The sequence below is a fragment of the Hemitrygon akajei genome, chromosome 5, assembly GCF_048418815.1.
Source record: "Hemitrygon akajei chromosome 5, sHemAka1.3, whole genome shotgun sequence".
NCBI classification, from domain to species: domain Eukaryota; kingdom Metazoa; phylum Chordata; class Chondrichthyes; order Myliobatiformes; family Dasyatidae; genus Hemitrygon; species Hemitrygon akajei.
In genome coordinates, this window is record NC_133128.1 from 123474758 (window position 1) to 123497265 (window position 22508).

The window sequence follows — 22508 nt, forward strand, 5'->3', positions numbered from 1 at the left end:
AATATCCTACCAGAATTTGATTCTGGAACCTACATTACTACACATATCTGGATTAATTTCCATCTGCCGTCACTCCACCCAACTTTCCAGTGTCCTGCTATATACTTAAACAACTTTCTTTGCTGTCTAATACTCCACCAATTTATGTGTCATATGCAGACTTGCTAATCATACACCCTGCATTCTCATCCAGGCCATTTACCACAAGAATAAAGGTTCTGACTTTCATTTCTATGGTGCACCACTTATTGTAAATTTCCAGTCAGAAATGCACCCGTCCATCACTATCCTCTTACGACAAGATGGAGGAACTCAGCAGGTCAGGGCAGCATCCGTGGAAATGAACAGTCAACGTTTTGGGCTGAGACCCTTCGTCAGGACTGAAGAGGAAGGGGGCAGGGGCCCTATAAAGAAGGTAGGGGGAGGGTGGGAAGAAGGCTGGGAGGTGCCAGGTGAAAAACCAATAAGAGGAAGAGCAAGGGGTAGGGAAGGGGAAGCAGGGAGGGGATAGGCAGGAAAGGTGGTGAAAGAATGTAAGGGGAAAGCACTATGTGTAGTAGAAGAAGGCAGAACCAGAGAGGTGATAGGTAGCTGGAGGAGGAGGCAGAGTGAAACTGGGATGGGGGAAGGGAAAAGGAGGGAATTACTGGAAGTTCGAGAATTCAATGTTCATGCCAAGGGGCTGGAGTCTACCCAGACAGTATATGAGGTGTTGCTCCTCCAACATGAGTTTGGCCTCATCATGCCAGTGGAGGAGGCCATGTATGGACATATCTGAATGGGAATGTGAAGCAGATTTGAAGTGGGTGGCAACCGGGAGATCCTGTCTGTTGTGGCAGACGGAGTGGAGGTGCTCGATGAAGCAGACCCCCAATCTGCGTCGGTTCTCACCGATGTAGAGGAGGCCGCACCAGGAGCACCAGATGCAATAGATTACCCCAACAGACTCACAAGTGAAGTGTTGCCTCACCTGGAAGGGCTGTTTGGGGCCCTGAATGGTGGTAGCAGAGAGGTGTGGGGACAGGTGTAGCACTTACGCTTGCAGGGTAAGTGCCAGGTGGGAGATCTGTGGGGAGGGATGTGTGGACCAGACAGTTGCGGAGAACGATCCCTGTGAAAAGATATGTTTAGTGGTGGGGTCCTGTTGAAGGTGGCAGAAGTTGCGGAGGATAATATGCTGGATCTGGAGGCTGGTGGGGTGGTAGGTGAGGACAAGGGGAACTTGGTCCCTGGTGTGGGGCCGAAGTGCGGGAAATGGAGGAGATGCGGGTGAGGGTGGCAGAGGAGAAACCATGATTCTTAAAGAAAGAGGACATTTGAGATGTCCTGGAACGGAAAGCCTCATCCTGGGAGCAGATGCAGCAGAGACGGAGGAACTGGGAATAGGGAATAGCATTTTTGTGTTTGGCAGGGTGGGAAGAGGTATAGTTGAGGTAGTTATGAGAGTCAGTGGGTTGATAGAAGATATCAGTGGACAGACTGTCTCCAGAGATGAAGACCAAGAGATTGAGAAAGGGGAGAGAACTGTCTCAGATGGACCAAGTGAATTTGAGGGCTGGGTGGAAATTAGAGGCAAAGTCGATGAAATTGACAAGCTCAGCATGGGTGCAGGAAACAGCACCAGTGTAGTCGATACGTCCATACATGGCCTCCTCTACCTATCACCTCTCTCATGATTCTGCCTTCTTCTACTACACATAGTGCTGTCCCCTTACATCCCTTCTTCACCTTTCCTGCCTATCCCCTCCCTGCTTCTCCTCCCCATCCCTTGATCTTCCTCATTGGTTTTTCACCTGGCACCTACCAGCCTTCTCCTTCCCACCCTCCCCCCACCATCTTTATAGGGCCCCTACCCCCTCCCTCTTCAGTCCTGACGAAGGGTCTCAGCCCGAAACGTTGACTGTTCATTTCCACGGATGCTGCCCAACCACATTTGGATCTTGTTGGCTAACACACTTCAGATCCCTTGTGCCTTAACTTTCTGCACCAGTTTACAATGCAGGACCTTGTCTAAAGATTAATTGTAACTTACTGAACTAAAACTACTTTTTTAGGTTGTAAGGAATGCCTGTTTTGTTGTATGTATGATTGCAATTATCTGTATAATTGTCCAATTATCTGTGAACATCCTTGCCTTTTGCCCTGAATGTTGGTGGGTAAAGATATTATGATACAGCTGAAAATAGCTGGGCTGGGAACATGCTGTAAAGTAATTCTGTGACAAAGCCTTGGGGCTGACACCACTAGCTTCAACAGACACAACTACCCTCCAAAGTATTATGTAATAGTTTAGTCATGAGAGCATTAGCCTCAGTTTTCCATCTTCAGTCAATTCTGTTCTAATGTTGAAGGCAATCACTTTCACCTCAGCTCCAAAAATTCAGTCATCTATGTTTGGAACTAATTTATAATGAGATTTGGAAGTGCATAATTACAGCAAAACCTGAAATGATTATTGCATATGTCTGTTTCAGCTTTCCAACCCCCTCCCCCAATATACTGCGAGGCTCAAGAATTTTTGGCTAATCTTGAACAATCAAGATACAATTAATCTGCTCCTCTGTTGAAATCAACATTTCATTTCATTGACCTGTCTCTCAGCGTCATATACTCTTTAGTTGTTTACAGAGTTTCTTTGCTAGTTTGTACCCACCCTTCTGCTGAAGCTGCTGATTTGGGAGTGTTATTTCATGGATGTTGGTTACTCATCAGCTAGTTCAGCAAGTAGCCACTCCTAATATGATAGTCTAGTGTTAACAGTTGAGGGTAAGTTAACAATTTGATTTTGATTCTGTTCATGTGTGTTTCCATTTTATGATCAGCATTAGAAACCAATGTTGATTTATTTTCCCTCCCCAGGCAAATTGATCACTGCCCTAAACCACAGGAAAATAAAAGCCAAGTTATTTTTGTTTTGTAATAGTCAGGAATATAGTAATTATTTTGAACAAAGAAAGATCTTACAAACCAAAGTGAATTCAACAATTGGCTAGTTTATGATGAATGAGAGATGGTTATCAGGAGAATTCCACTTTCCCTTTGCACAAATGAAATCTTTTACATTCACACATAAAAGCAGTTTGGTGGTGATGTAAGTTGTTGAGTTGCCTCACTCAGAGGTCCAGACTAACATTCTAGAAATGCAAGTTCAAGCCTATCTTGATAGCTCTGGAATTTAAATTTTGTTAATAATGTGAAATTTTTGTTCAAAAAACAGTCATAGTAAGGATGAATATGAAACAATTGAGTTATTGTAAAAGCTCCTTTGGTTCACCACTGTCATTTGAGGGAGGAAACCTGCATTCCTTACCCAGTTTAACCAATGTGTAACTCCAAAATGAGCAATGTGGATGACTGTTTAACTGCCCATAAAATGCCCAATCAAACAATTCCATTGTATTGTAACCATTGCTTTGGAGCAGAATGACCATCCAGCAACCTAACCACTGACTTCAGTCACAGGAAGATTGCTCCCAGCTCAACTCACCTTGCAAGCAACTTCCTCCTCACAAATATCTGAACCGTTGTGATTTAAATGGGTGTGTTGTCCCATGGTTTTGTTAAGTAATGGTCTGTCCTGGTGCTCATGGAATCAGTAAGCCATGCTCCTCTATCAGAAATTTACTATCAAAGAACGTACAGGTATATGTCACTATATACTATCCCAAAATTCATTTTTGTGCAGGCATTCACAGTAGGACAAAGAAATGCAATAGATTCTTGAAAAACTACCCACAACAAAGATTGACAAACAACCAATGTGAAAAAGGCAAACAGTGCAAATACAAAAGAAAAAAATAAATAATAATATTAATAAATAACTAATACTGAGACATGAGTTGTAGAGTCCATGAAAATGAGTCTGTAGGTTGCCGAATCAGTTCAAGAGTTGAGACAAGTGAAGTTATCTACACTTGTTCAGGAGCCTGGAGGGTATAGGGTAATAACTGTTCCTGAACCTGGTGGTGTGGAACCTAAGGATCCTGTTCCTCCTACCCAATGATCATAACTAGAAGAGAGCTTGGCCTGGATGATGGAAGTCCTTGATGGTGGATGCTGCTTTCTCGTGGCAATGCACATGTAGATATGCTGAATGGTGGGGAGGGATTTTCCTGTGATGTACTGGACTGTATCCAGCTGTAGACTTTTCTGCTCCTATATATTGGTGTTTCAATAATGGGCCATGATGTAACCAGTCAGGATATTCTCCACTGTGCATCTGTAGAAGTTTGTCAAAGTTTTAGACAACATGCCAAATCTGTGCAAACTTAGAATGTAGAGATGCTGCCGTGTCTTTCTGATGGCATTTGCGTACTGGTCCTCTGCTGTGATAACGCCAAGGAATTTAAAGTAACTGACCCTCTCCATTTCTGATCCTCTAATGAGGGCTCTGCTTTTTTTTGCTTCCTGTAGTCAATAATTAGCTCTGTGGTTTTGCTGATGTTGCATGAGAGGTTGTTGTGGCACCATTCAACCAGATTTCCATTCTCCCCTATGTATGTTGATTCATTGCCACCTTTGATTTGGCCAAAAACAGTGGTGTCATCAGCCAAATTAAGTGTGGCATTGGAGCTGTGCTTGGCCTCACAGTCATAGGTATAAAGTTAGTAGAGTAAGGGGCTAAGCACACAGCCTTATATGGTGTACTTGTGCTGATGGTTATTGTTGCCAATCCATACTAACTACAATTGAGGAAATTGAAAATCCATTTGCACAGGGAGGTGTGAAAGTCTACAATTGAGGAAATTGAAAATCCATTTGCACAGGGAGGTGTGAAAGTCTAGGTCTTATACCCCTTCCCAAAGTAACCTGAAGTACATCTCAGCTGGTATAGTGACTTCCCTATCCTAATGCTTCTGGGAAGCTGCAGCACTGTATTTTTCTCAACCTTGACATGTTCTAGTACATTAGCCTGTTCTACACTGACCTCATTTTTGTCAGCGGCACCCTCCTTGTGAACACTGAAGCAAAAGGACCTCTCTTATGTTTCCATCTCCAGGCACGTTTCTTTCTTTATCCCTAAAGCAGACTTGCCCTTGTGCAAGTCATCCTCCTGTTCTCACATGCATGTTGAATGCCTTGGAGTTTTCTTAATCCTACTTGCCAAGGCCTATTCATGTCCTTTCTAGCTCTCCAAAGTCCCTTCTCAATCTTCTTCCTAGTGACTACCTTATAATTCTCAAGAACCATTCGTGATTCTTGCTTCCTAAACCTGAAGTATGCTTCCTTCTTCCTCTTAACTAAACATTCCACCTCTCTTGTCAACCATGGCTCCTTCAGCCTACCATCTTTTCCCTATCTATCTGGGCAAACCTATCCAGAACCCTGTGCAAGTGCTCCTTAAACAACTGCCACATTTCTATGGTGAATTTCCCTGAGAACATCGTTCCCAATTTGTGCCTCAAGGTTTCTGACTAATACATCTTAATTAGCCCTTCCCCCAAGGTCAGGGAGTTGTGGTTGCTATCTCCAAAATGCTTATCCATGGAGAGGTCTGTCAGCTGGCCAGGCTCTTTACCTAGTAACAGATCCAATATGGCCTCTCCTTTAGTCAGCCTGTGCACATATTATGTCAGGAATCCTTCTGGACACACCTAACAAATTCTTAAACATTTAAACTTTTTGCACTGAGGAGATACCAATGAATATTATGAAGTTGAAGTCACCCATGACAACAGCTTTGTTATTTTTCCTTACCAATATCTGCCTGCTTATCTGTTCCTGGACGTTCCAGTGGCTGTTCGGGAACCTATAGGATACTGCCAATAAAGTCATTACTCTATTGCATCTTCCATTTCTGCAGCTGTTTTACCATCCTTGATTAACAAAACTACTCTTTCCCCTCCCCCACTTCTTTTAACTCCCTCCTTGTCCCTTCTGAAGCATCTGGACCTCAAAACATGAGCAGCCAATCCTGCCCTTGCAACAGTATGGTCTCTGTAATGGCCACAAAATCATAATTCCACATGCTGCTCTATGCTGAGTTCATCCCCCTTATTCTTAATGCTTCTCATGTCAAACACATTTCAACCCATCCAGCTGAGAGAGGCAGAATCATAGGGAAGCCCTATCTACTGCCTGTCCTTCCTTACAGTCTCTTTGTGAATTGCACCTATCTTTACATCCATTGCTCCATCATCTGTCCTAACTCTGGTTCCCATACCCCTGCCAACCTAGTTTAATCGCTCATCAACAACTCTAGTAAACCTGCCAGCAAGGATATTGGTCCTTTTGAGTTCAGTTGACAGGTCATACCTTACCCAGAAAAGATCCCGATGATTTGTAAATCAGAAACCCTGCCTCCTGCACCAACTCCTCAGCCATGCATTCATCTTACCCTCACTGGTGTGTAACACAGGTAGCAATTCAGAGATTACTTACCTTTGAGGTCCTGCTGAGCTTCCTTTCTCACTCTCTATATTCCCCCTTCAGGGTCTCATCCCTTATTCTGTCTATGTTACTGGTTCAAATGTGTACCACGACTTATGGCTACTTTACCTTCTCCTTTAAGAATGCTGTGGACTTGATTGATCTGACACCTGGGAGGCAACATACCATCCAGGCATTTTATTGTAATCTACAGATTCTTTCTTTTATTCCCCTGACCAATGAATTGCCTATCACTACCGCTTTCTTCTCTCCTCTTCCCTTTTGCAGCCACTAAAATAGCCTCAGTGTTAGTGACCTGACCGCCGTGGAACACTTCTGTTCCGCCTAAAACTAACTTGTTTTCTCTCTTCCTCAATTGCAAAGAAGGGACTTCACCCTGAATCTAACTATTTCTCCTTTCACAAATGCTGCCTGATCTGCTAAAATGTTTCAGAATTTTCTGTTTTTCGACTGGGTTACAGGTTGTCATCATTGGAATAAGTCTTACTTATTACTAACTGGTTTTGAGAGCTCCCAAGTGAAGCAAGGAACATCTCCAATAGACCTATTCTGACTAAATGAGGCAGTGCTGCCATTAACAAAATATTGGATGGTGTGAGTGAAACAAGTTAATCTGTCATCTGTCATCATCTTGTTAATTATTGATTATATTTGTATTAAAAGGCAGGGGGTGGTAGTAGGTGAAACATAGCTCTGTCCAGGACCCCTGCTCTTTGTGATTTTTATAAATGACTTGAATGAAGAAGTGGAGAGATAGCTAATAAATTTGCAGATGAAACAAAGTTGAAGGTGTTGTGGATAGAGTGGGTTGTTGAGGGTTTACAATGAGATATAGACAGGTGTTGAGTTAGTCAAATAAGTGGAAAGTGGAATTCAGTCCGAAAAAGTGTGAAGTGATGCTCAGGAAAATCTAATTTGAAGTTGAGTACAAGGCAGGATTTGTAGCATTATGGAGGAATGAAGGACCTTGGGGTCCAAGTTCATAGATCCCTCAAAGTTGTTGAGCAAGTTGATAGGATGGTTAAGAAGGTGTATGATGTGCTTGCCTTTGTTAGTTCAGGGTTTGAGTTCAAGATCTGTGAAATAATGTTGCAACTCTATAAAACTCTGGTTAGACCACACTTGGAGTAATGTGTTCAGTTCTGGTCACCTCTTTATTTTAGAACGATGTGGAAGTTTTAGAGAGAGTGCAGAAGAGATTTATCACCATGCTGCTTGGATTAAAGATCATGTCTCACAAGGAAAGTTGAGTGAGCTAGGGCTTTTATCTTTGAGGTGGCAGGATGAGAGATGACGCTGTTACAGGAGACATAGATGGACTGGACAGCCAACATATTTTTCCTAGGCACCAGTGGCCAATGCCAGGAGGCATGCATTCAAAATGAGAGGAGGAAAGTTTAGGGGAGATGCTAGAGGTAGGTTTTTTTACACAGCGAGTGGTGGGTGCCCGGACTACACAGCTGGGGTGGTGGGAAATGCTGGTACTGCAGGAGTATTTAAAAGACTCCTAGATAGCCACATGAATTTAAGAAGAATGGAGGTTACAAGCTATGTAGGAGGGAAGGGGGTAGACTGATCATGGAGGAGGTTTATATAAGTTGACTCAGCTTCATAGGCTGACAGGCCCATGTGTGTACTATTCAGTGCTCTATGTTAGTTAAATAGTATAATTGTATTAACAGCAGTTTGTGAATCTTCAGGAGTACTATCTAGAAATATCATGGGTAACCTATAGCTGTACTTGGAAAGTGTCAATATTGACAATTGGTCATGTTCTTGGCCCAAATGATTGACTATATCTGAGAAAGTACCCCTTTCATGAGAAGGGTTAAGCCATTTTGGCCTTTCTTCATAAACTGATTTTGGACACAATAGTTTATGCCTGATTGTTTGGCAATGGAAATGCTTTATAACTTCTTGTGTATAACAATGTATTTGTATTCCTTCAGGGATTGCTTTGCTGTACCTACACTTGCACAATGTGTATGGTGATCAAAATTTTCTGCAAAAAGCTGCTGAGTACGTTAATAAAAGCTTGAAATGCCTTACTGGGCGTGTGGTGACTTTCCTGTGCGGCGATGCAGGACCCCTGGCCATAGCTGCAGTTGTGTGCCATAAGCTGCAGCAAATACAAGAATCAGACAATTATATCAACAAGTAAGTAACGGTTTCCTTGACAAACAAGAATTTGGGTATTTCATAAATTTTCTTGTCCAGCACCTCTTTTTCTGACCTGCATCAGCATTAGCTCCTAATTCTGTGATTACCTTAAAAATTTGCTTCTTGGTTAAATTCCCCTTCTGGGTTATGCCTCAATTTATTTCTGCCTCTGACTCTCATATTGCTGAAAAACTCTTTGCTCCTACTGCATGTAGGTGGGGCTCTGGTGAGGCCATACCTGAAATATATGTTGCAGTGTTAGCAACGGAATGAGAGCATTGTCATGTATGTTTTATGGTCATGGAGTCACATAAAATGAAATGGTATCTTTTGTGCAAGCTAACCTTTTTCCCCATCTTCATTAGTCCCATTTTTCAGTGTCAGGATCATATCCCTTTAAGCATTGCCTATTTAAGTCCCTCTTTAATGCCACTTAAACATAGTAATTGTCATTCATTACACTGTCTCTAGGTATCAGACACCACTCCTTTTTAAAATAAAACCCCTTTGAAAACTTCTTCCTCTCCCTCCAGACCTGTCTCCTTTTGTATTCACACACTGACCATAGTAAAAAGATTTTGACTGTTTAGCCTTTCTATGCCTCTCATAATTTTATGTGTATATCTCACTGTCTGTGGAAAATAAGCCAGAAACTATCGAGTTCCATCCATAACTAATGTCCTTCAATCCAGCCAAAGCCCTGGACAATTTCCTATCTCCGTTTTCAATGCAGTTGCACCCTCTCTATAGAGGGGTAACAAGTTGCACGCAAGTGCAGCAAAATGTTTTGTAAAGAAGTAGCATAATGTCCCAGCTCTTCAGTTTCCAGCCTATGAAGGTAAGCTTGCCGTATGTCTTTTACACCACTCTGTGAACCTGTACTGCCATTTTAAATGAACTATGGACTTGATCCCCTGAGTCTCTCTCCCACCATTTTTGAAAAAAAGCTTGTTAACATATGTTCCAAAATATGCTACATTTGCCCGTCCAAAACAAAATTTGTGAAGAAAACAATGAAATTTGATGTTAGCTTAAAAACTACAGGAATCACATTTCTAAAGAAGCTGTACTGGAGTGAGATATTATGATTTTTATGATGAAACTTTTACTTTGTTGGAAGTTATGGTGATCAATATAAGGAAAATCACTTAGGCCATGATAGCATCTATATCTTCGTGACTTGAATACAATACAGTTCACTTGTTTAATTATTTTTGGTGAATTAAAGGTTAGATTTTTTTAAAAACTGATTTTGGTTGATTTAATCTTACAATGTTGACAGTTCAGTGCCACTATTGCATGGTTGTGTATTCTTTGGTTAATCTTTGAAAGCAGTGGTGTAATGTGAATGGTTCAAAGATTTCTGATTTAACAAAGGGTCAGCTCTGGCTCTAGCTTCTGAGAAACATCAATTGTACAACTTTCTGCCTTTTACGCACTGCCTGCTTGGTCATTGCACTTTGGTCAATTGGAATCTGGACTATTTATTAAAAAGCAGTGCTAAAGGCAAAGGTTACGATTTCTTTCAGACTAAAGTGTTACTTCCATTCCCACAACTCAAAATATACTTTATATTATCAGTAAATTGGTAGTGTTTTTCAAGGACCTTTTCTGCAGCATGGAACTGCTGTGGATTTGTAACTTTTCTTGTGTAAGACACACAGCAGAGGAAATTTGATTACCAGTGTTTGCAGTGAATATTGATTTTCAGCTGAAGTAATAATTAGGGTGCCTCAATCGATTTCAGTGCCTTGAAGGTATTTGGATAGAAATCCCTTCCTTTCTCCCTGTAAACTGGAGAAGAAGGCATTTTATGCTCAAGTTTTCAAATCGTTAATAAAGCAGCCTTCTGTTGTTACTAATGGTAATGTATACTGTATTTTTCTACTATACGTACACAACACAGAAAAAGGTCCTTTGCCCCACCAGGTCCAACTCAACTATCAAGTACCCATCTTTACTAATCATATTATCTTCAATCTTGCATATACAGGACCTGTTAGGGTCCCCACCTCCGCCTCCACAAATGCTACCTAACCATTTTCTCCTCACAACTGAAATGTTCCATCCCAGACACCAAACTGGGATAGCTCCAGTGCTATAATGTCTTTACTATGGTGAAAATTTAAAAATAGGTGCATATGAAGGAAATATAAAACAAAAGCATAAAATGCTAGAAATCCTCAGGAGATCAGGTCACATCTGTGGAAAGAGAAACAGCGCCAGGAGGACCTACCTGAAACACTAGAGTTTCTGTTTTTGTTTTACATATCCTTCCTACCTTGTATTCATCAGTACTCCAGCTATTATGTAACCTAGGCCAGGAAGTTCTTTCTCTTATATAATATATGCCCTGATTAATAAAGGCAAGTATCTAAGTAGAACATACAACTTTCTTCACTGCCTTATCAAACTATTCTGCCTCCTTCAGGGATTTTTGGGCTTGTATTCCAAGATCTGTCTGTTCCTCAGTACACCTAAAGGCCTGACCATTCATTTTACTACCAATATTAGTCCTTTCAAAGTATATTGAATGTACAGTGCTGCGCAAAAGCCTTAGGCACATATATATAGTTAGGGTGCCTAAGACTTTTGCACAGAACTGTAGTAATTTTATGTATTGCACTGTACTACTGCCATTTAAACAAAAATCATTACATGTGTAAGTGATGATAAACCTGATTCTGATGTAGGTCTCCAGTGTGGATGGAGAGTAAGAAGGGGTCCAGAAGAGGGGAATCATGGTTGGGAAAATAAGAAGGGAGAGGGGAGGGAACAGGAAGCACCAGAGAGACATTCTGTAATAATCAATTAACCAATGGTGTGGAATCAAATGACCTTTCCTGGTGTCTCAGGGTTGGATGCATCTGCACCCACACCATCCTCCACCCTAGTACTCCTTTCTGCCACCTGTCCCACACCCCTCCCACAGTGTTCCACCCTCACCATTCCCAGCATACTTTGCTCTGCCAGATTTACAAACTCACTCTTCACTCCAAAATTATGAAGGGATATTAGTGGGATTATGTTTTAACGAGGAAGGTTTCCAAATTATATGTCAGGATATAGATCAGTTGGAAATTTAGGTGGAGTTACATCCAGAAAAGTGAGATGATGCATTTTAAGAGCATTAATGTACAGAGAGATCTTCCTTTGCAGGCTCATAGCTTCCTGACAGTGGCAACACAAGTAGAGAGGGTGGCAAACAAGGCATACAGTCAGATGCCTTCCTCATCTTCAGCCAGGGCATTGATGATAAAAGATGGGAATTCATGTTGCAGCTGTACAAGACTTTGGTTACCCTGTATTTAGAGTATTGTGTGCAGTTCTGGTTGCCAGAATGTCAAAGGATTTGGAGGCTTTGGAAAAGGTACAGAAAAAATGCACTAGGATCCTGTCTGCTTTGGAGTACATTAACAAGAGAGAAGTTGGACAAACTTGAGTTGTTTTCTCTGGAGTATTAGAGGCTAAAGGGAGACCTACCAAGATTTTGTAAAATTATGTGAAACATTGATAAGGCAGACAGAATATTTTCCCAAGCGGAAATATCAAATGCTAGAGGGTATAGGTTTAAAGTGAGAGGGGACAAAGTTTAAAGATTTGTGAATAAAGATTTTTACCTGGAGTGATAGGTGCCAAGAGTGTATTGCCAGGGGAAGTGGTAGAAACAGATATGATAGCAACATTTAAGAGGCAAGTAGATAGACACAGCAACAGGCAAGGAATAGATTAAATGGATCATGCTAAGGCAGATGGAATTAGATTAGATCAGGGGTTCACAACCTTTTTTATGACATGGGACCCTTACCATTAACCAAGGGGTCTCTGGACCAGTTGGGAACCTCTGTTTAGATTGACATCATGGTGGGTGCAAACAGGGTGGTGTGAATGGCCTTTTCCTAAGCTGTACTGTTCTATAAATAAGGAATATCACTCTTATTTTCAAATTAAAATTCCTGAATTTTGCTATTTTTTAAAAATGTGTTGTACAGACTTCTCCATCTACGTCAATCTGCAGTGAAGTCAAGTTCAAAATTACCAAATGAGCTCCTGTATGGTCGGATGGGTTATCTGTATGCATTACTATTTGTTAATGAGCAGTTTGGCAGTGAGAGGATCCCTTTGCAGTACATGAAAGAGGTAGGTGTACATTTTTCTAATGGAATGAATAATTTTATAATAAAGCATTTTATCTTTCCCACTTATCACCTACCCTCACGTGCTTTCTGAAACTAAGAGTCTTTGTAAACATGCTGTGATATGTTATCAGAGCATGCTGGAGTGGATTTTATGGTCAGCAGCAGAGTTTTGTTGTAACTTAATTCCAAAGTATGGTCCATTTTATTGCATTACTTGACAATATTTAGGTTAAATTTGTTTGCAAGTTTACAACACAATAATCTTTGGGTCTCAGTTTAGTGAACTGTAGAAAATGTGTTAATTAAGTAAAAATCATTTGATTGAAGCTAATGAGTTTGTTGCCCACGGGTCAGATTTATAAAGATTTGACTCTTCTGCTCTGCCAAAAAGATTAATAAAGAGTAATAATCCAAATTATTTTTTTTGTATTGTACAATGATAGCCCTCCATTGCTTTGACTTAGTATGTCAACTGACAAACAGTTGCCACATGGCTCATGCAAACCAGGTTCAATCCTGATCATTCAACTTCCCTTCCAGTTCCTCGTGGCTGTTGATCTGCCAACTTGATGACATGGTCTCCCTTCAATTCAAGTTTGCCAATCATGAGCAGTGAGTGAACATGAAAGCATAAACTAACCCACTAGACCTTTGTAACTATAGCTGCATCCCCATTCTCCTTTGCCTGTCCAGTAACCATATGCATAATGCAGATTCAAATGTGTTTCAGTCTTCTATTAACTCCCTTTTTGAAATTCTCTGTCACTTATTTTGCACAGTTCATCTCTATTCATTTTAAAACTTACATTGTCCTTGTCTTTCATCTCTGCAGCCTTTATCACTAGCTACATTATCCCCTTCCGAGTCCTGATAAAGGGTCTTGGCCCAAAATGTCGACTGTTTATTCCTCTCTGTAGATGCTGCATGACCTGCTGAGTTCATCCAGCATACTGTGTGTGGTGCTGTGGATTTCCAGCACCTACAGAATCACTTGAGTTTATCCTCTGCTTGTGTTGCCTCTCTGTTTCCTATTAATTTTTTTCCTCTCACCTTAAATCTATGCTTTCTAGCTCTTGATTCCCCATCCCTGGATAAAAGACTGTGTACATTTACCCTATGCCCCTTGTGACTTTATAAACCTCATAACGATCACCTCTCATTCTCCTACATTCTAATGAGTAGTCATAACTCTCCATAGCTCATTCTCATAAATCTCCTCTGTACTTTTTCCAGTAGTTAATGTAAATCACAGTGGAATTTATCTCTAGTTTTGACCATTGCAAAGGTTGCCTCCAATTTTCCACTCTAGTCTATTGTTATCTGCCACTGTGCTCCCTAACCTATGTTGGATTCCACCAAACAGAATGAAGATTTTAAAATTCTTGTCATAGTACTTGAATCCCTTCATGGCCTCACACTTTCAAGTTTCAAGTAAATTTATTAAAATACAAATATGCTACCTTGAGATTCATTTTCTTGTAGGCATTTACAGGGGTGGAAAAAGAAGTACAATAAAATTTATGAAAAGCTCTACTTAAGTGAACAAAAACTGACAAACAACCAAAGTGCAAAAGAAGATAAACTGCGCAAATAAAAAAAACACTGAGAACTTGAGTTGTAAAGAGTCCTTGAAAGTGAGTGTGTAGGTCGTTGACTCAGTTCAGAATAGTGGTGATTGAAGTTACACACATTGGTTCATAATGGTTGTAGGGTAATAACTGCTCCTGAACCTGGTGATGTGGTATTTAAGGCTTCTTTACCCTCCTGCCTGATGGTAGTAGTGAAAAGGTGACATGGCTTGGATGGCGGGGAGTGGGGGGGTCGTCTTTGATGGATGCTGCTTTCTTGTGGCAGTGCTCCATGTAAGTGTACTCATTTGTGGGGAGGGTTTTGCCTTTGATGGTCTGGGTTGCATCTACTAGCCTGTGTAGCTTTTTCCGTTCCTAGGCATTAGTGTTCCCATATCAGACTGTGATGCAACCGGTATTCTATCTCTGTAAGCTCTTCCACCCTTCACAACTTTCTTAACATACCATGTTCCTCCAATTCAACCCTTTTAGGTTTGTAATTCCTCCTAAGCCTAACCATGATAGATAGCCCTCCAAGGTTTTTTTTTCCTGATTGCAGTTCTGTGAAGTTGCTTAGGATATTTTACTACCTTTAAAGTTAATAGACAATGAAAGTTCAGTAGAATGTGGGACAGTCAGCGCAGAATCACGCCCTTCAGCCCACAATGTTTCCAATGATCATAATGGTGACCTAAACTAATCCCATCTGCCACGTACATGGGCCATTCACTCCATTCTTGCCCTGTTCATGTAAGGGCATCGTAAACATTGCTATCATGTCTGCTTCCACCATTTCCCCAGTCAGCATTTTCCATACTCCTACCACTCCATATAATAAAAGAAAAACTTGCCCCATAAATCTTTAATCTACCCCTTATGATAAACCTGTACCCTCTGATATTTGACATTTCCACCTTGGAGGAAGACTCTGACCATCAACTCTGTCTGTACTTGTCAGTCTACACACTTTAAACTGGTCAACCCATGTCTTCACTCTAGGGACAACAAGCACAGTGTACACAATTTTATTCCTTTAATAAATGTATTCCAATCCAGGCAGTAGGTCAACTGGGGAAGTAGGCCAAAGAATGAGAGATGAAATTTAACTTGGGCAAGTGCTGCTTATTGTGTTTTGAGAAACTGAACCAGGACAGGACATGCACAGTTTGTGGCAGAACACAGGGGAGCGTGGTAGAGCAGAGACCCCTCTGTTCCATGAAAATGATAACACAGTAAAGAGTGGATGGTGAAGAAGGTGTTTGGTACACCAGTCTTCATTACTCAGGTCATTGAGTGTAAGAGTTGTTAAGTGATGTTATAGCTGTACAAGACATTGGTAAGACCACAATTTGACTATTGTGTTTAGTTCTGGTCACCTAGCTATAGACTTAAAACTTCAAAGTAAATCTATTATCCAAGTACATATGTCACTACATACAACCCTGAGATTCATTTCTTGCAGGCACACTCAATGAATCCAATAACCATAATAGAATCGATGAAATACCACACCAACAGGGTAGACAACAGGTGTGTAAAAGACAACAAGTGGTTCAAATCAAAAATAAATAATAATAATAATAATAATAATAACATAAGCAATAAACATCGAGAACCTGACATGAAAAGTCCTTAAAAGTGAGTCCATAGGTTGTGGGAACAGTTCACTCATGGGATGAGTGAAATTGAAAGAAGTTATCCCGTCTGGTTCAAGATCCTGATGGTTGACGAACAATAACTGTTCCTTAACATGTTGGTGTGAGTCCTGAGGCTCCTGTACCTTCTTCCTGATAACAGCAGCGAGAAGAGAGCGTGTCATGGGTGGTGGAGGTTCATGATGATGGATGCTGCTTTCCTGCAACACCACTGTGTAGATGTGCTCAGTAGTGGGGAGGGCTTTATCCATGATGGACTTGGCTGTATCCACTACTTTTTGTAGGATTTTCCATTCAAGATCTAAGGCCTCCGTTGGTCAAGAGTTGACCATGGATATTGCGTCCTAGCTGTCTAGATACGCAAGCCTGGGCAGTACAATATGAAGAGCAAGCTGTTGCACATGAAGCAAGCACCCTCTCCCCAAGCATCTGATGAACCCAAAGGAACGGTAGAGACCAATACAATTTGGTACCAACAGCATTGCAGGAATTGCCAGTCAATGTTGAACTCAATGTAGGACTGCCTGAGGGACTTAAGCTCTGGATTTTTCCCTCAGGGTTTACTCCTCATGAGTGGGTATAGCTGCAAGACAGCAGAACTTTGAGGTCAGAGTTTTCCTTATCCTAGATGAGCTGCCAACCGTGGCTGAAGAGCCCCATCTTCCCAAAGTGACTGATTTTAAGGCACCAGTAACCAGCCTTTGCCCCTTCTCCTGTCAGTAGAAATGGTTCCACCAGGCTTAGTAGCTAAGCCACATATGAAGGTTAGGAGCTGGACTTGGTTGTAAGCTATTTGAGGAGCACGCCATTAGGAGCATTTAATAGGTAGTGGGAGTTTGTCCCCATTACCCCTCCCCCAGCTATAACAATGTAAAGGAAACATCCGTTCAAGGCCATTGGTGTTTTCATACCAAGCAGTGATGCAGTCAGTCAATATAGTCCCTACCACACATCTTTAGAAGTTTGTCAAAGTTTTAGAAGTCATGCCAAATGTTTGCAAACTTCTAAGGAAGCAGAAGCCCTGTCATGCTGATTAGCCAAAGGATATTATGAAGCTAAAAAGGATGCAGAAAAGCTCCACAAATATGAAATCTTGAGTAATAAGGACAGGCTGGATAAGCTGGGCTGTTCTCTCTGGAGTGAAAGGGGCTGAGCGATTACTTATTTTTTAGAGACTTATAAAATCAGGAGGGCCATGGGAGGTTTATGATCTCAGTCTTTTTCCCATGGTAGGAGAATCTAAAACTACAGGGCATGTTTAAGGTAAGGGGGTGGGGGAATTACTTAAAGGCTATTTGAAGGACGACATTTTTCCCGGAGAGCTGTGAGTATAAAGCAAATTGCCAGAAGAAGTGGTAAAAGTAGGTACACTTACAATGTTTAAAAGATACTTAGACAGGTACAGTGGATTCTGATTGGGACATAGCTGACCCAATTAGCTGAAGTTTCATGGAAATGTATTTTAAAAAACACAAACTGAGTAATAAAGGGTCTCGGCCCAAAACGTCAACAGTACTTCTCCTATAGATGCTACCTGGCCTGCTGTTTTCCACCAGCATTTTATGTGTGTTGTTGTTTGAATTTCCAGCATCTGCAGATTTCCTCGTGTTTGCTAAGTAAAAAAATTGTGTATTTAAATGAAGTATGGAACAAATTAGAACACTACCAATGGTACTGCAGTACTATAAAACTGTATTAGTTCCTAATAGTAATGACAGAGGAATTCATCCAGTGTACGTTTGAGCAAAATCAGTACAGATAATGGATTGCCTTCATACAATGCTATCGACGATTTCATCCTCCAAATCTTCATTTTTTCATTGTAACATTCAAGATGATTGTTGATACCTTCAAATTATTCGTAGTTCCTAACTTGTTCAAATAGTGAAATAGGTTCATTTCTACTATCGGCTGTTTCTGGTCTCCAAGCCAAAATGCTTAAAAACACAGTGAGCAAGACAGTTCTGAATTGTCTTACTGCTTATTTGTCATGAACTACCAGTGACAAAAAAAATCACTGAATCACTGCTTTTTGAATGCAAACACAGGCAACCTATTCTGCTCCTTTGAAGCACAGTGTAGCGCCTAACAGCCATGCAAATGCGCATGACTGATGCTAGTTAGAACCTGTTTGGCAACAGTCTCCTGCAACATAAACAAAGAGAATCCTGGCAATTTTCTTGATTAGTTGTACTTCTTTAAGAATTGTCCCAAATAAGTGGCTGTCCCAATTAACCATTTGACCAATTAACTGGAATCCACTGTGTATGGATTGGTAAGGTTGAATGGGATAAAGGACAAATGCAGGCAAATGAAGCTAGCTTGATTGGCATCTTGTTGGCATGGACAATGTGGGCCAAAGGACCTGTTTCTGAGCTGTATAACTACATAATTCTAGCATTCTCAGCTACTGCCCAGCACAGTCACATCCTCACAATACTGCTGCCAATCCATACTAACTGGGATCTGTCAGGGTATTGTTATGACCTCGGCCCCCTCCTTTGTGAGAATCGCAAGAGCCCTAGTCAAGGGGGGGGGTCAACTGACCCAAGAGGGGGAGAGACGTGCTGAATAGACATAGGAAATGGGAGAGAGAGAGAGAGACGTGCAGAAGACCACGTTCTCCCAAGAAGCAGAATAAAGGCGATATTGACTATTGTCTCATGAAGACCACGTGAAAAGCCCTCGGGCAAAGTGGGCTGGTTGAGAGAGAGATCGCATCACCTGCAACCTGATTGACACCTGCGATCCCGTGAAGAAATATAAAGGAGGGTCTGAGGGGGGGACAACCCTCAGACGCACCAAGGAGACACCAAGGAAGCACGATACCGATTCCCGTGGGAGCGGGAAGCCATTTTGAAGGAAGCCACGTGCGTTAGATTCCGAATTTTGAATCTGTGGCTAGAACCTTGGAAGACCGCGTTTAAATAACAACGGGGAAGCCTGCTCCCCTGATTCCAAGGATTTGCTCTGTAAAGACAACGGGCAAGTGTTTATCCTTTCTCAACCATCTCTCTCTCTCCACAACGTGAAACCCCAGCGGTTCCCAAAAGGGAAAAGCCTGCAAACTTCTGAGTGACTCTTTATATTTCAATTGGACTCAGTATTATCCCCTAGACAACTATAGAGCTTATTTCTGATTGATTATTATTACACAGGTGTATTAGATTGAGTTTTGACGATGTATATGATCTGAATGTTTTGTATTAACCATACGTTTGTGCCCCTTTTTGAATAAAACGTTTGAAAATAGTAGCATCCGCCTCAGCTGATCCCGCTATCTTTGCTGGTAAGTTACCTGGTTACGAGGTTACGTAACAGTATCAAGAATCCAGTTGATCATGGAGGTACCAATGCCCAGGTTTTGGAGCTTAGTCATGAGTTTTGAGGGGATGATGGTGTTGAATGCTGTGCTGTAGTCAATGAAGAGGCATTTTCATTGTCCATGTCTTCAAGATCTGAGTGAAGAGCCAGTGAAATGGTATTTGCTGTTGACTTGTTGTGATAGTAGACAGTTTGGAGCGGATCCAGATCACTGCTCAGGCAGGAGTTGATATGTTTCATGGCCAATCTCTCGAAGCACTTCATCATAATAGACACTCAGGCAAGTTACCATGTTCTTGTGGGGTATTGGTATGATTGGTACCTGCGTGAAGCAGGAGGGTACTTCAGACTGCCAAAGCAAGAGGTTGACTATGTCAGTTTTAAAAACTACAGCCATTTGATTAACACAGGACTTCAATACTGAGCCAGGTATGCCATCTGGGCCAGATGCTTTTCATGGATTCACCCCCCCCCACCCCCCAAAGGATGCTCTCACATCAGCTCCAGAGGAGATTACAGGCTCAGCAGGGCCTGTGGGGGTGTTGTGAAGGTGCATCCATGTTCTGTCAGTTAAAGTGAGTATAAAAGGCATTGAGTCTTCCAGAAACGAAACCTTATACAGATGCACAGTGAAGAGTATCTTAACTGGTTGCATCATGGCCTGGTATGAAAACACAAGTGCCCGGGAGTGGAAAAGGCTGTAGAAAATGGTGGATACAGCCCAGTCCATTGCTGGCAAAGCCTTCCCCACCATTGACTATATTTACATGGAGCATTGCCACAAAAAAGCAGTATCCATCATCAATGTCCTTCAACATTCAGACCGCACCCTGCTCTTGCTACTACCATCAGGCAGGAGGTATAGGAGTTTTAGGACCCATGCCACGAGTTTCAGGAACAGTTACTACCCTACAACCACCAGGATTCTGAACTGGTGTGGATAATTTCTTTCACCACTGCTCTGAACTAATTCTACAATCTACAGGCTCACTTTCAAGGACTCTTTACAACTCATGTTCTCAGTATTATTTTTTATTTGCATAGTTTGTCTTGTACATTGGTTGTTTGTTAGTCTTTAGCTGTTCATGTATTCTATAGTTTTTTGTAAAATTCTATTGTATTCCTTTTTTTCCTAATTTTGATGGTAAAGTATCTGGCAAGTGTGGATTTGGGTAGGTTGTTTTCCGGCAAAGTTGTATTTGGTGAATGGAAGGACTTCAGAAGTAAAATTTTGAGTGTACAGAGTTTGTATATGCCTGTCAGAATAAAAAACAAGGAAAGCAGATGTTGAGAACCTTTGTTGAGGCCCTGGTTAAGGACTAGAAGGAGCTGCTTAACAGATGTAGACAGGAAGAAGCTACTGAAGTAATTGAGTATGAGAAATGCAAGAGAACACTTAAGAAGGAAATTTTGAGGGCTAAAAGAAGGCATGGAGCTACTCTAGCAGACAAGGTGAAAGAGATGTATTAAGGGCGAAAGGATACCAAGGGACAAAATTGGCCCTCTGGAAGATGAGTGGTAATCTACACATGGTGCCAAAATAGATGGGGGAGCCCTTAAATAGATGTTTTGCATCTGTATTTACTCAGTAGATGGATAGATTCTAAAGAAGTGAGGCAAAGCAGCAGTGAGGTCTTGTTTGTGCTACAGAGAAGGAGAAGGTGTTTGCTGTCTTGAGGCAAATCAGGGTGGAAAAATCTACAGGGTCTGACAGTTTGTTCCCTTGGACTCTGGGAGGCCAGTGCAGAAATTACAGAGGGCCTAGCAGAGATAATTAAAACATCCTTAGCCATGGGTATGGTGCCGGAGGATTGGAGGACAGCTAATGTTGCTCCGTTATTTAAGAAGGGCTCTGAGAATAAGCCAGGAAATTATAAACTGGTGTGACTGATATCAATAATGGGTAAGTTATTGGAGGGTATTCTAAGGAATCAAATGTATAAGAATTTGGATTGACAATGACTGATTTGGGATAGTCAACATGACTTTGTACGTGGTGTATTGTGTCTAACCAATTCTTTGAAGTTCTTGAGGAAGTTACCAGGAAAGTTGATGAAGGCAAGGCAGTGGATATTTTCTAGATTGGACTTTAGTAAGGCTTTTGACAAGGTCTTACACGGGAGGTTGGTCAAGAAAATTCAGTTGTTTGGCAATAATGGTAGTAGATGGTTGCCTCTCAGACAGGAGGCGTGTAACTAGTGGTGTGCCACAGCGATTGGTGCTCATTCCATTGTTTTTCATTTATATCAAAGATCTGGATGATAATGTGTTAAGCTGAATCAGCAGATTTCTGGATAACATCAAAATGGAGGCATAATGGACAGCAAGGAAGACTTACAGTGGGATCTGGACCAGCTGGAAAAATGGGCTGACAAATAGCGGATAGAATTTTAGTGCAGATAAGTGTGAGGTGCTGCACTTTGGAAGGGCAAATAAAGTAGGACTTGCATGTCCTGCACGTGTAGCAGTAAGGCACTGAGTGTGGTACAACACAGGGATCTGAGAATATAGATCCATAATTCCTTGAAATTGGTGACACGGGTAAATAGGGCCATAAAGAAAACTTCTGGCACATTTGCCTTCATAAATGAAAGCATTAGAATATTTTAATATTCTATTCATTTTATGTAATTCTCTTAAAAATTAATAAATTAAAAAAAAATAAATGAAAGCATTGAGTGCAGGAGTTAGGACATTATGTTGAAGTTGTGGAAGACGTTAGTGAGGCCTAATTTGGAGTACTGTGTCCAGCTTTGGTCACCTACCTGTAGGAAAGATGTCAATAAGATTGAAAGAGTGCAGAAAAAGTTTACAAGAGTGTTGCCAAGGCTTGAGGTCCCAAGTTATAGGGAAAGATTGAATGGGTTAAGATATTCTCTAGAGCATAGTAGAATGAGGGAAGATTTTATAGAGGTACTGTATACAAAATTATGAGGGTACAGATAGGGTGAAGGCAAGCAGGCTATTTCCATTGAAGTTGGGTGCAACTGGAACTAGAAGTCATGAGTGAAGTGTGAAAGGTGTGATGTTTAAGATGAAAATGAGGGGGAATTTCTTCACTCAGAATATGGTGGAAGTGTGGAACGAGTTGCCAGCAGAAGTGATAGATGCGGGTTCAATTTCAACATTTAAGAGAAATTTGGATAGTCACATGGATGGGAGTGCTATGGTCCAGGTGCAGATCGATGGGACTAGGCCGATTAATAGATCAACTGGATTAGAAGGGCCTGTTTCTGTACTGTAGTTTTCTATGACTAAATGTCTGGAGGAAA

The 22508-nt window shown here is 41.4% G+C and overlaps 1 protein-coding gene across 1 annotated transcript in view; it reads left to right on the top strand.

Annotated features, from left to right (window-relative positions):
• lancl1 (LanC antibiotic synthetase component C-like 1 (bacterial)) overlaps positions 1-22508 on the top strand; it is a 93577-nt gene that overhangs the window by 26076 nt on the left and 44993 nt on the right. Inside the window, exons 3-4 of the mRNA XM_073046357.1 lie at positions 8340-8547; positions 12543-12690. Coding sequence (XP_072902458.1) covers positions 8340-8547; positions 12543-12690 — 356 coding nt within the window. The remainder of the gene's footprint in view (positions 1-8339; positions 8548-12542; positions 12691-22508) is intronic.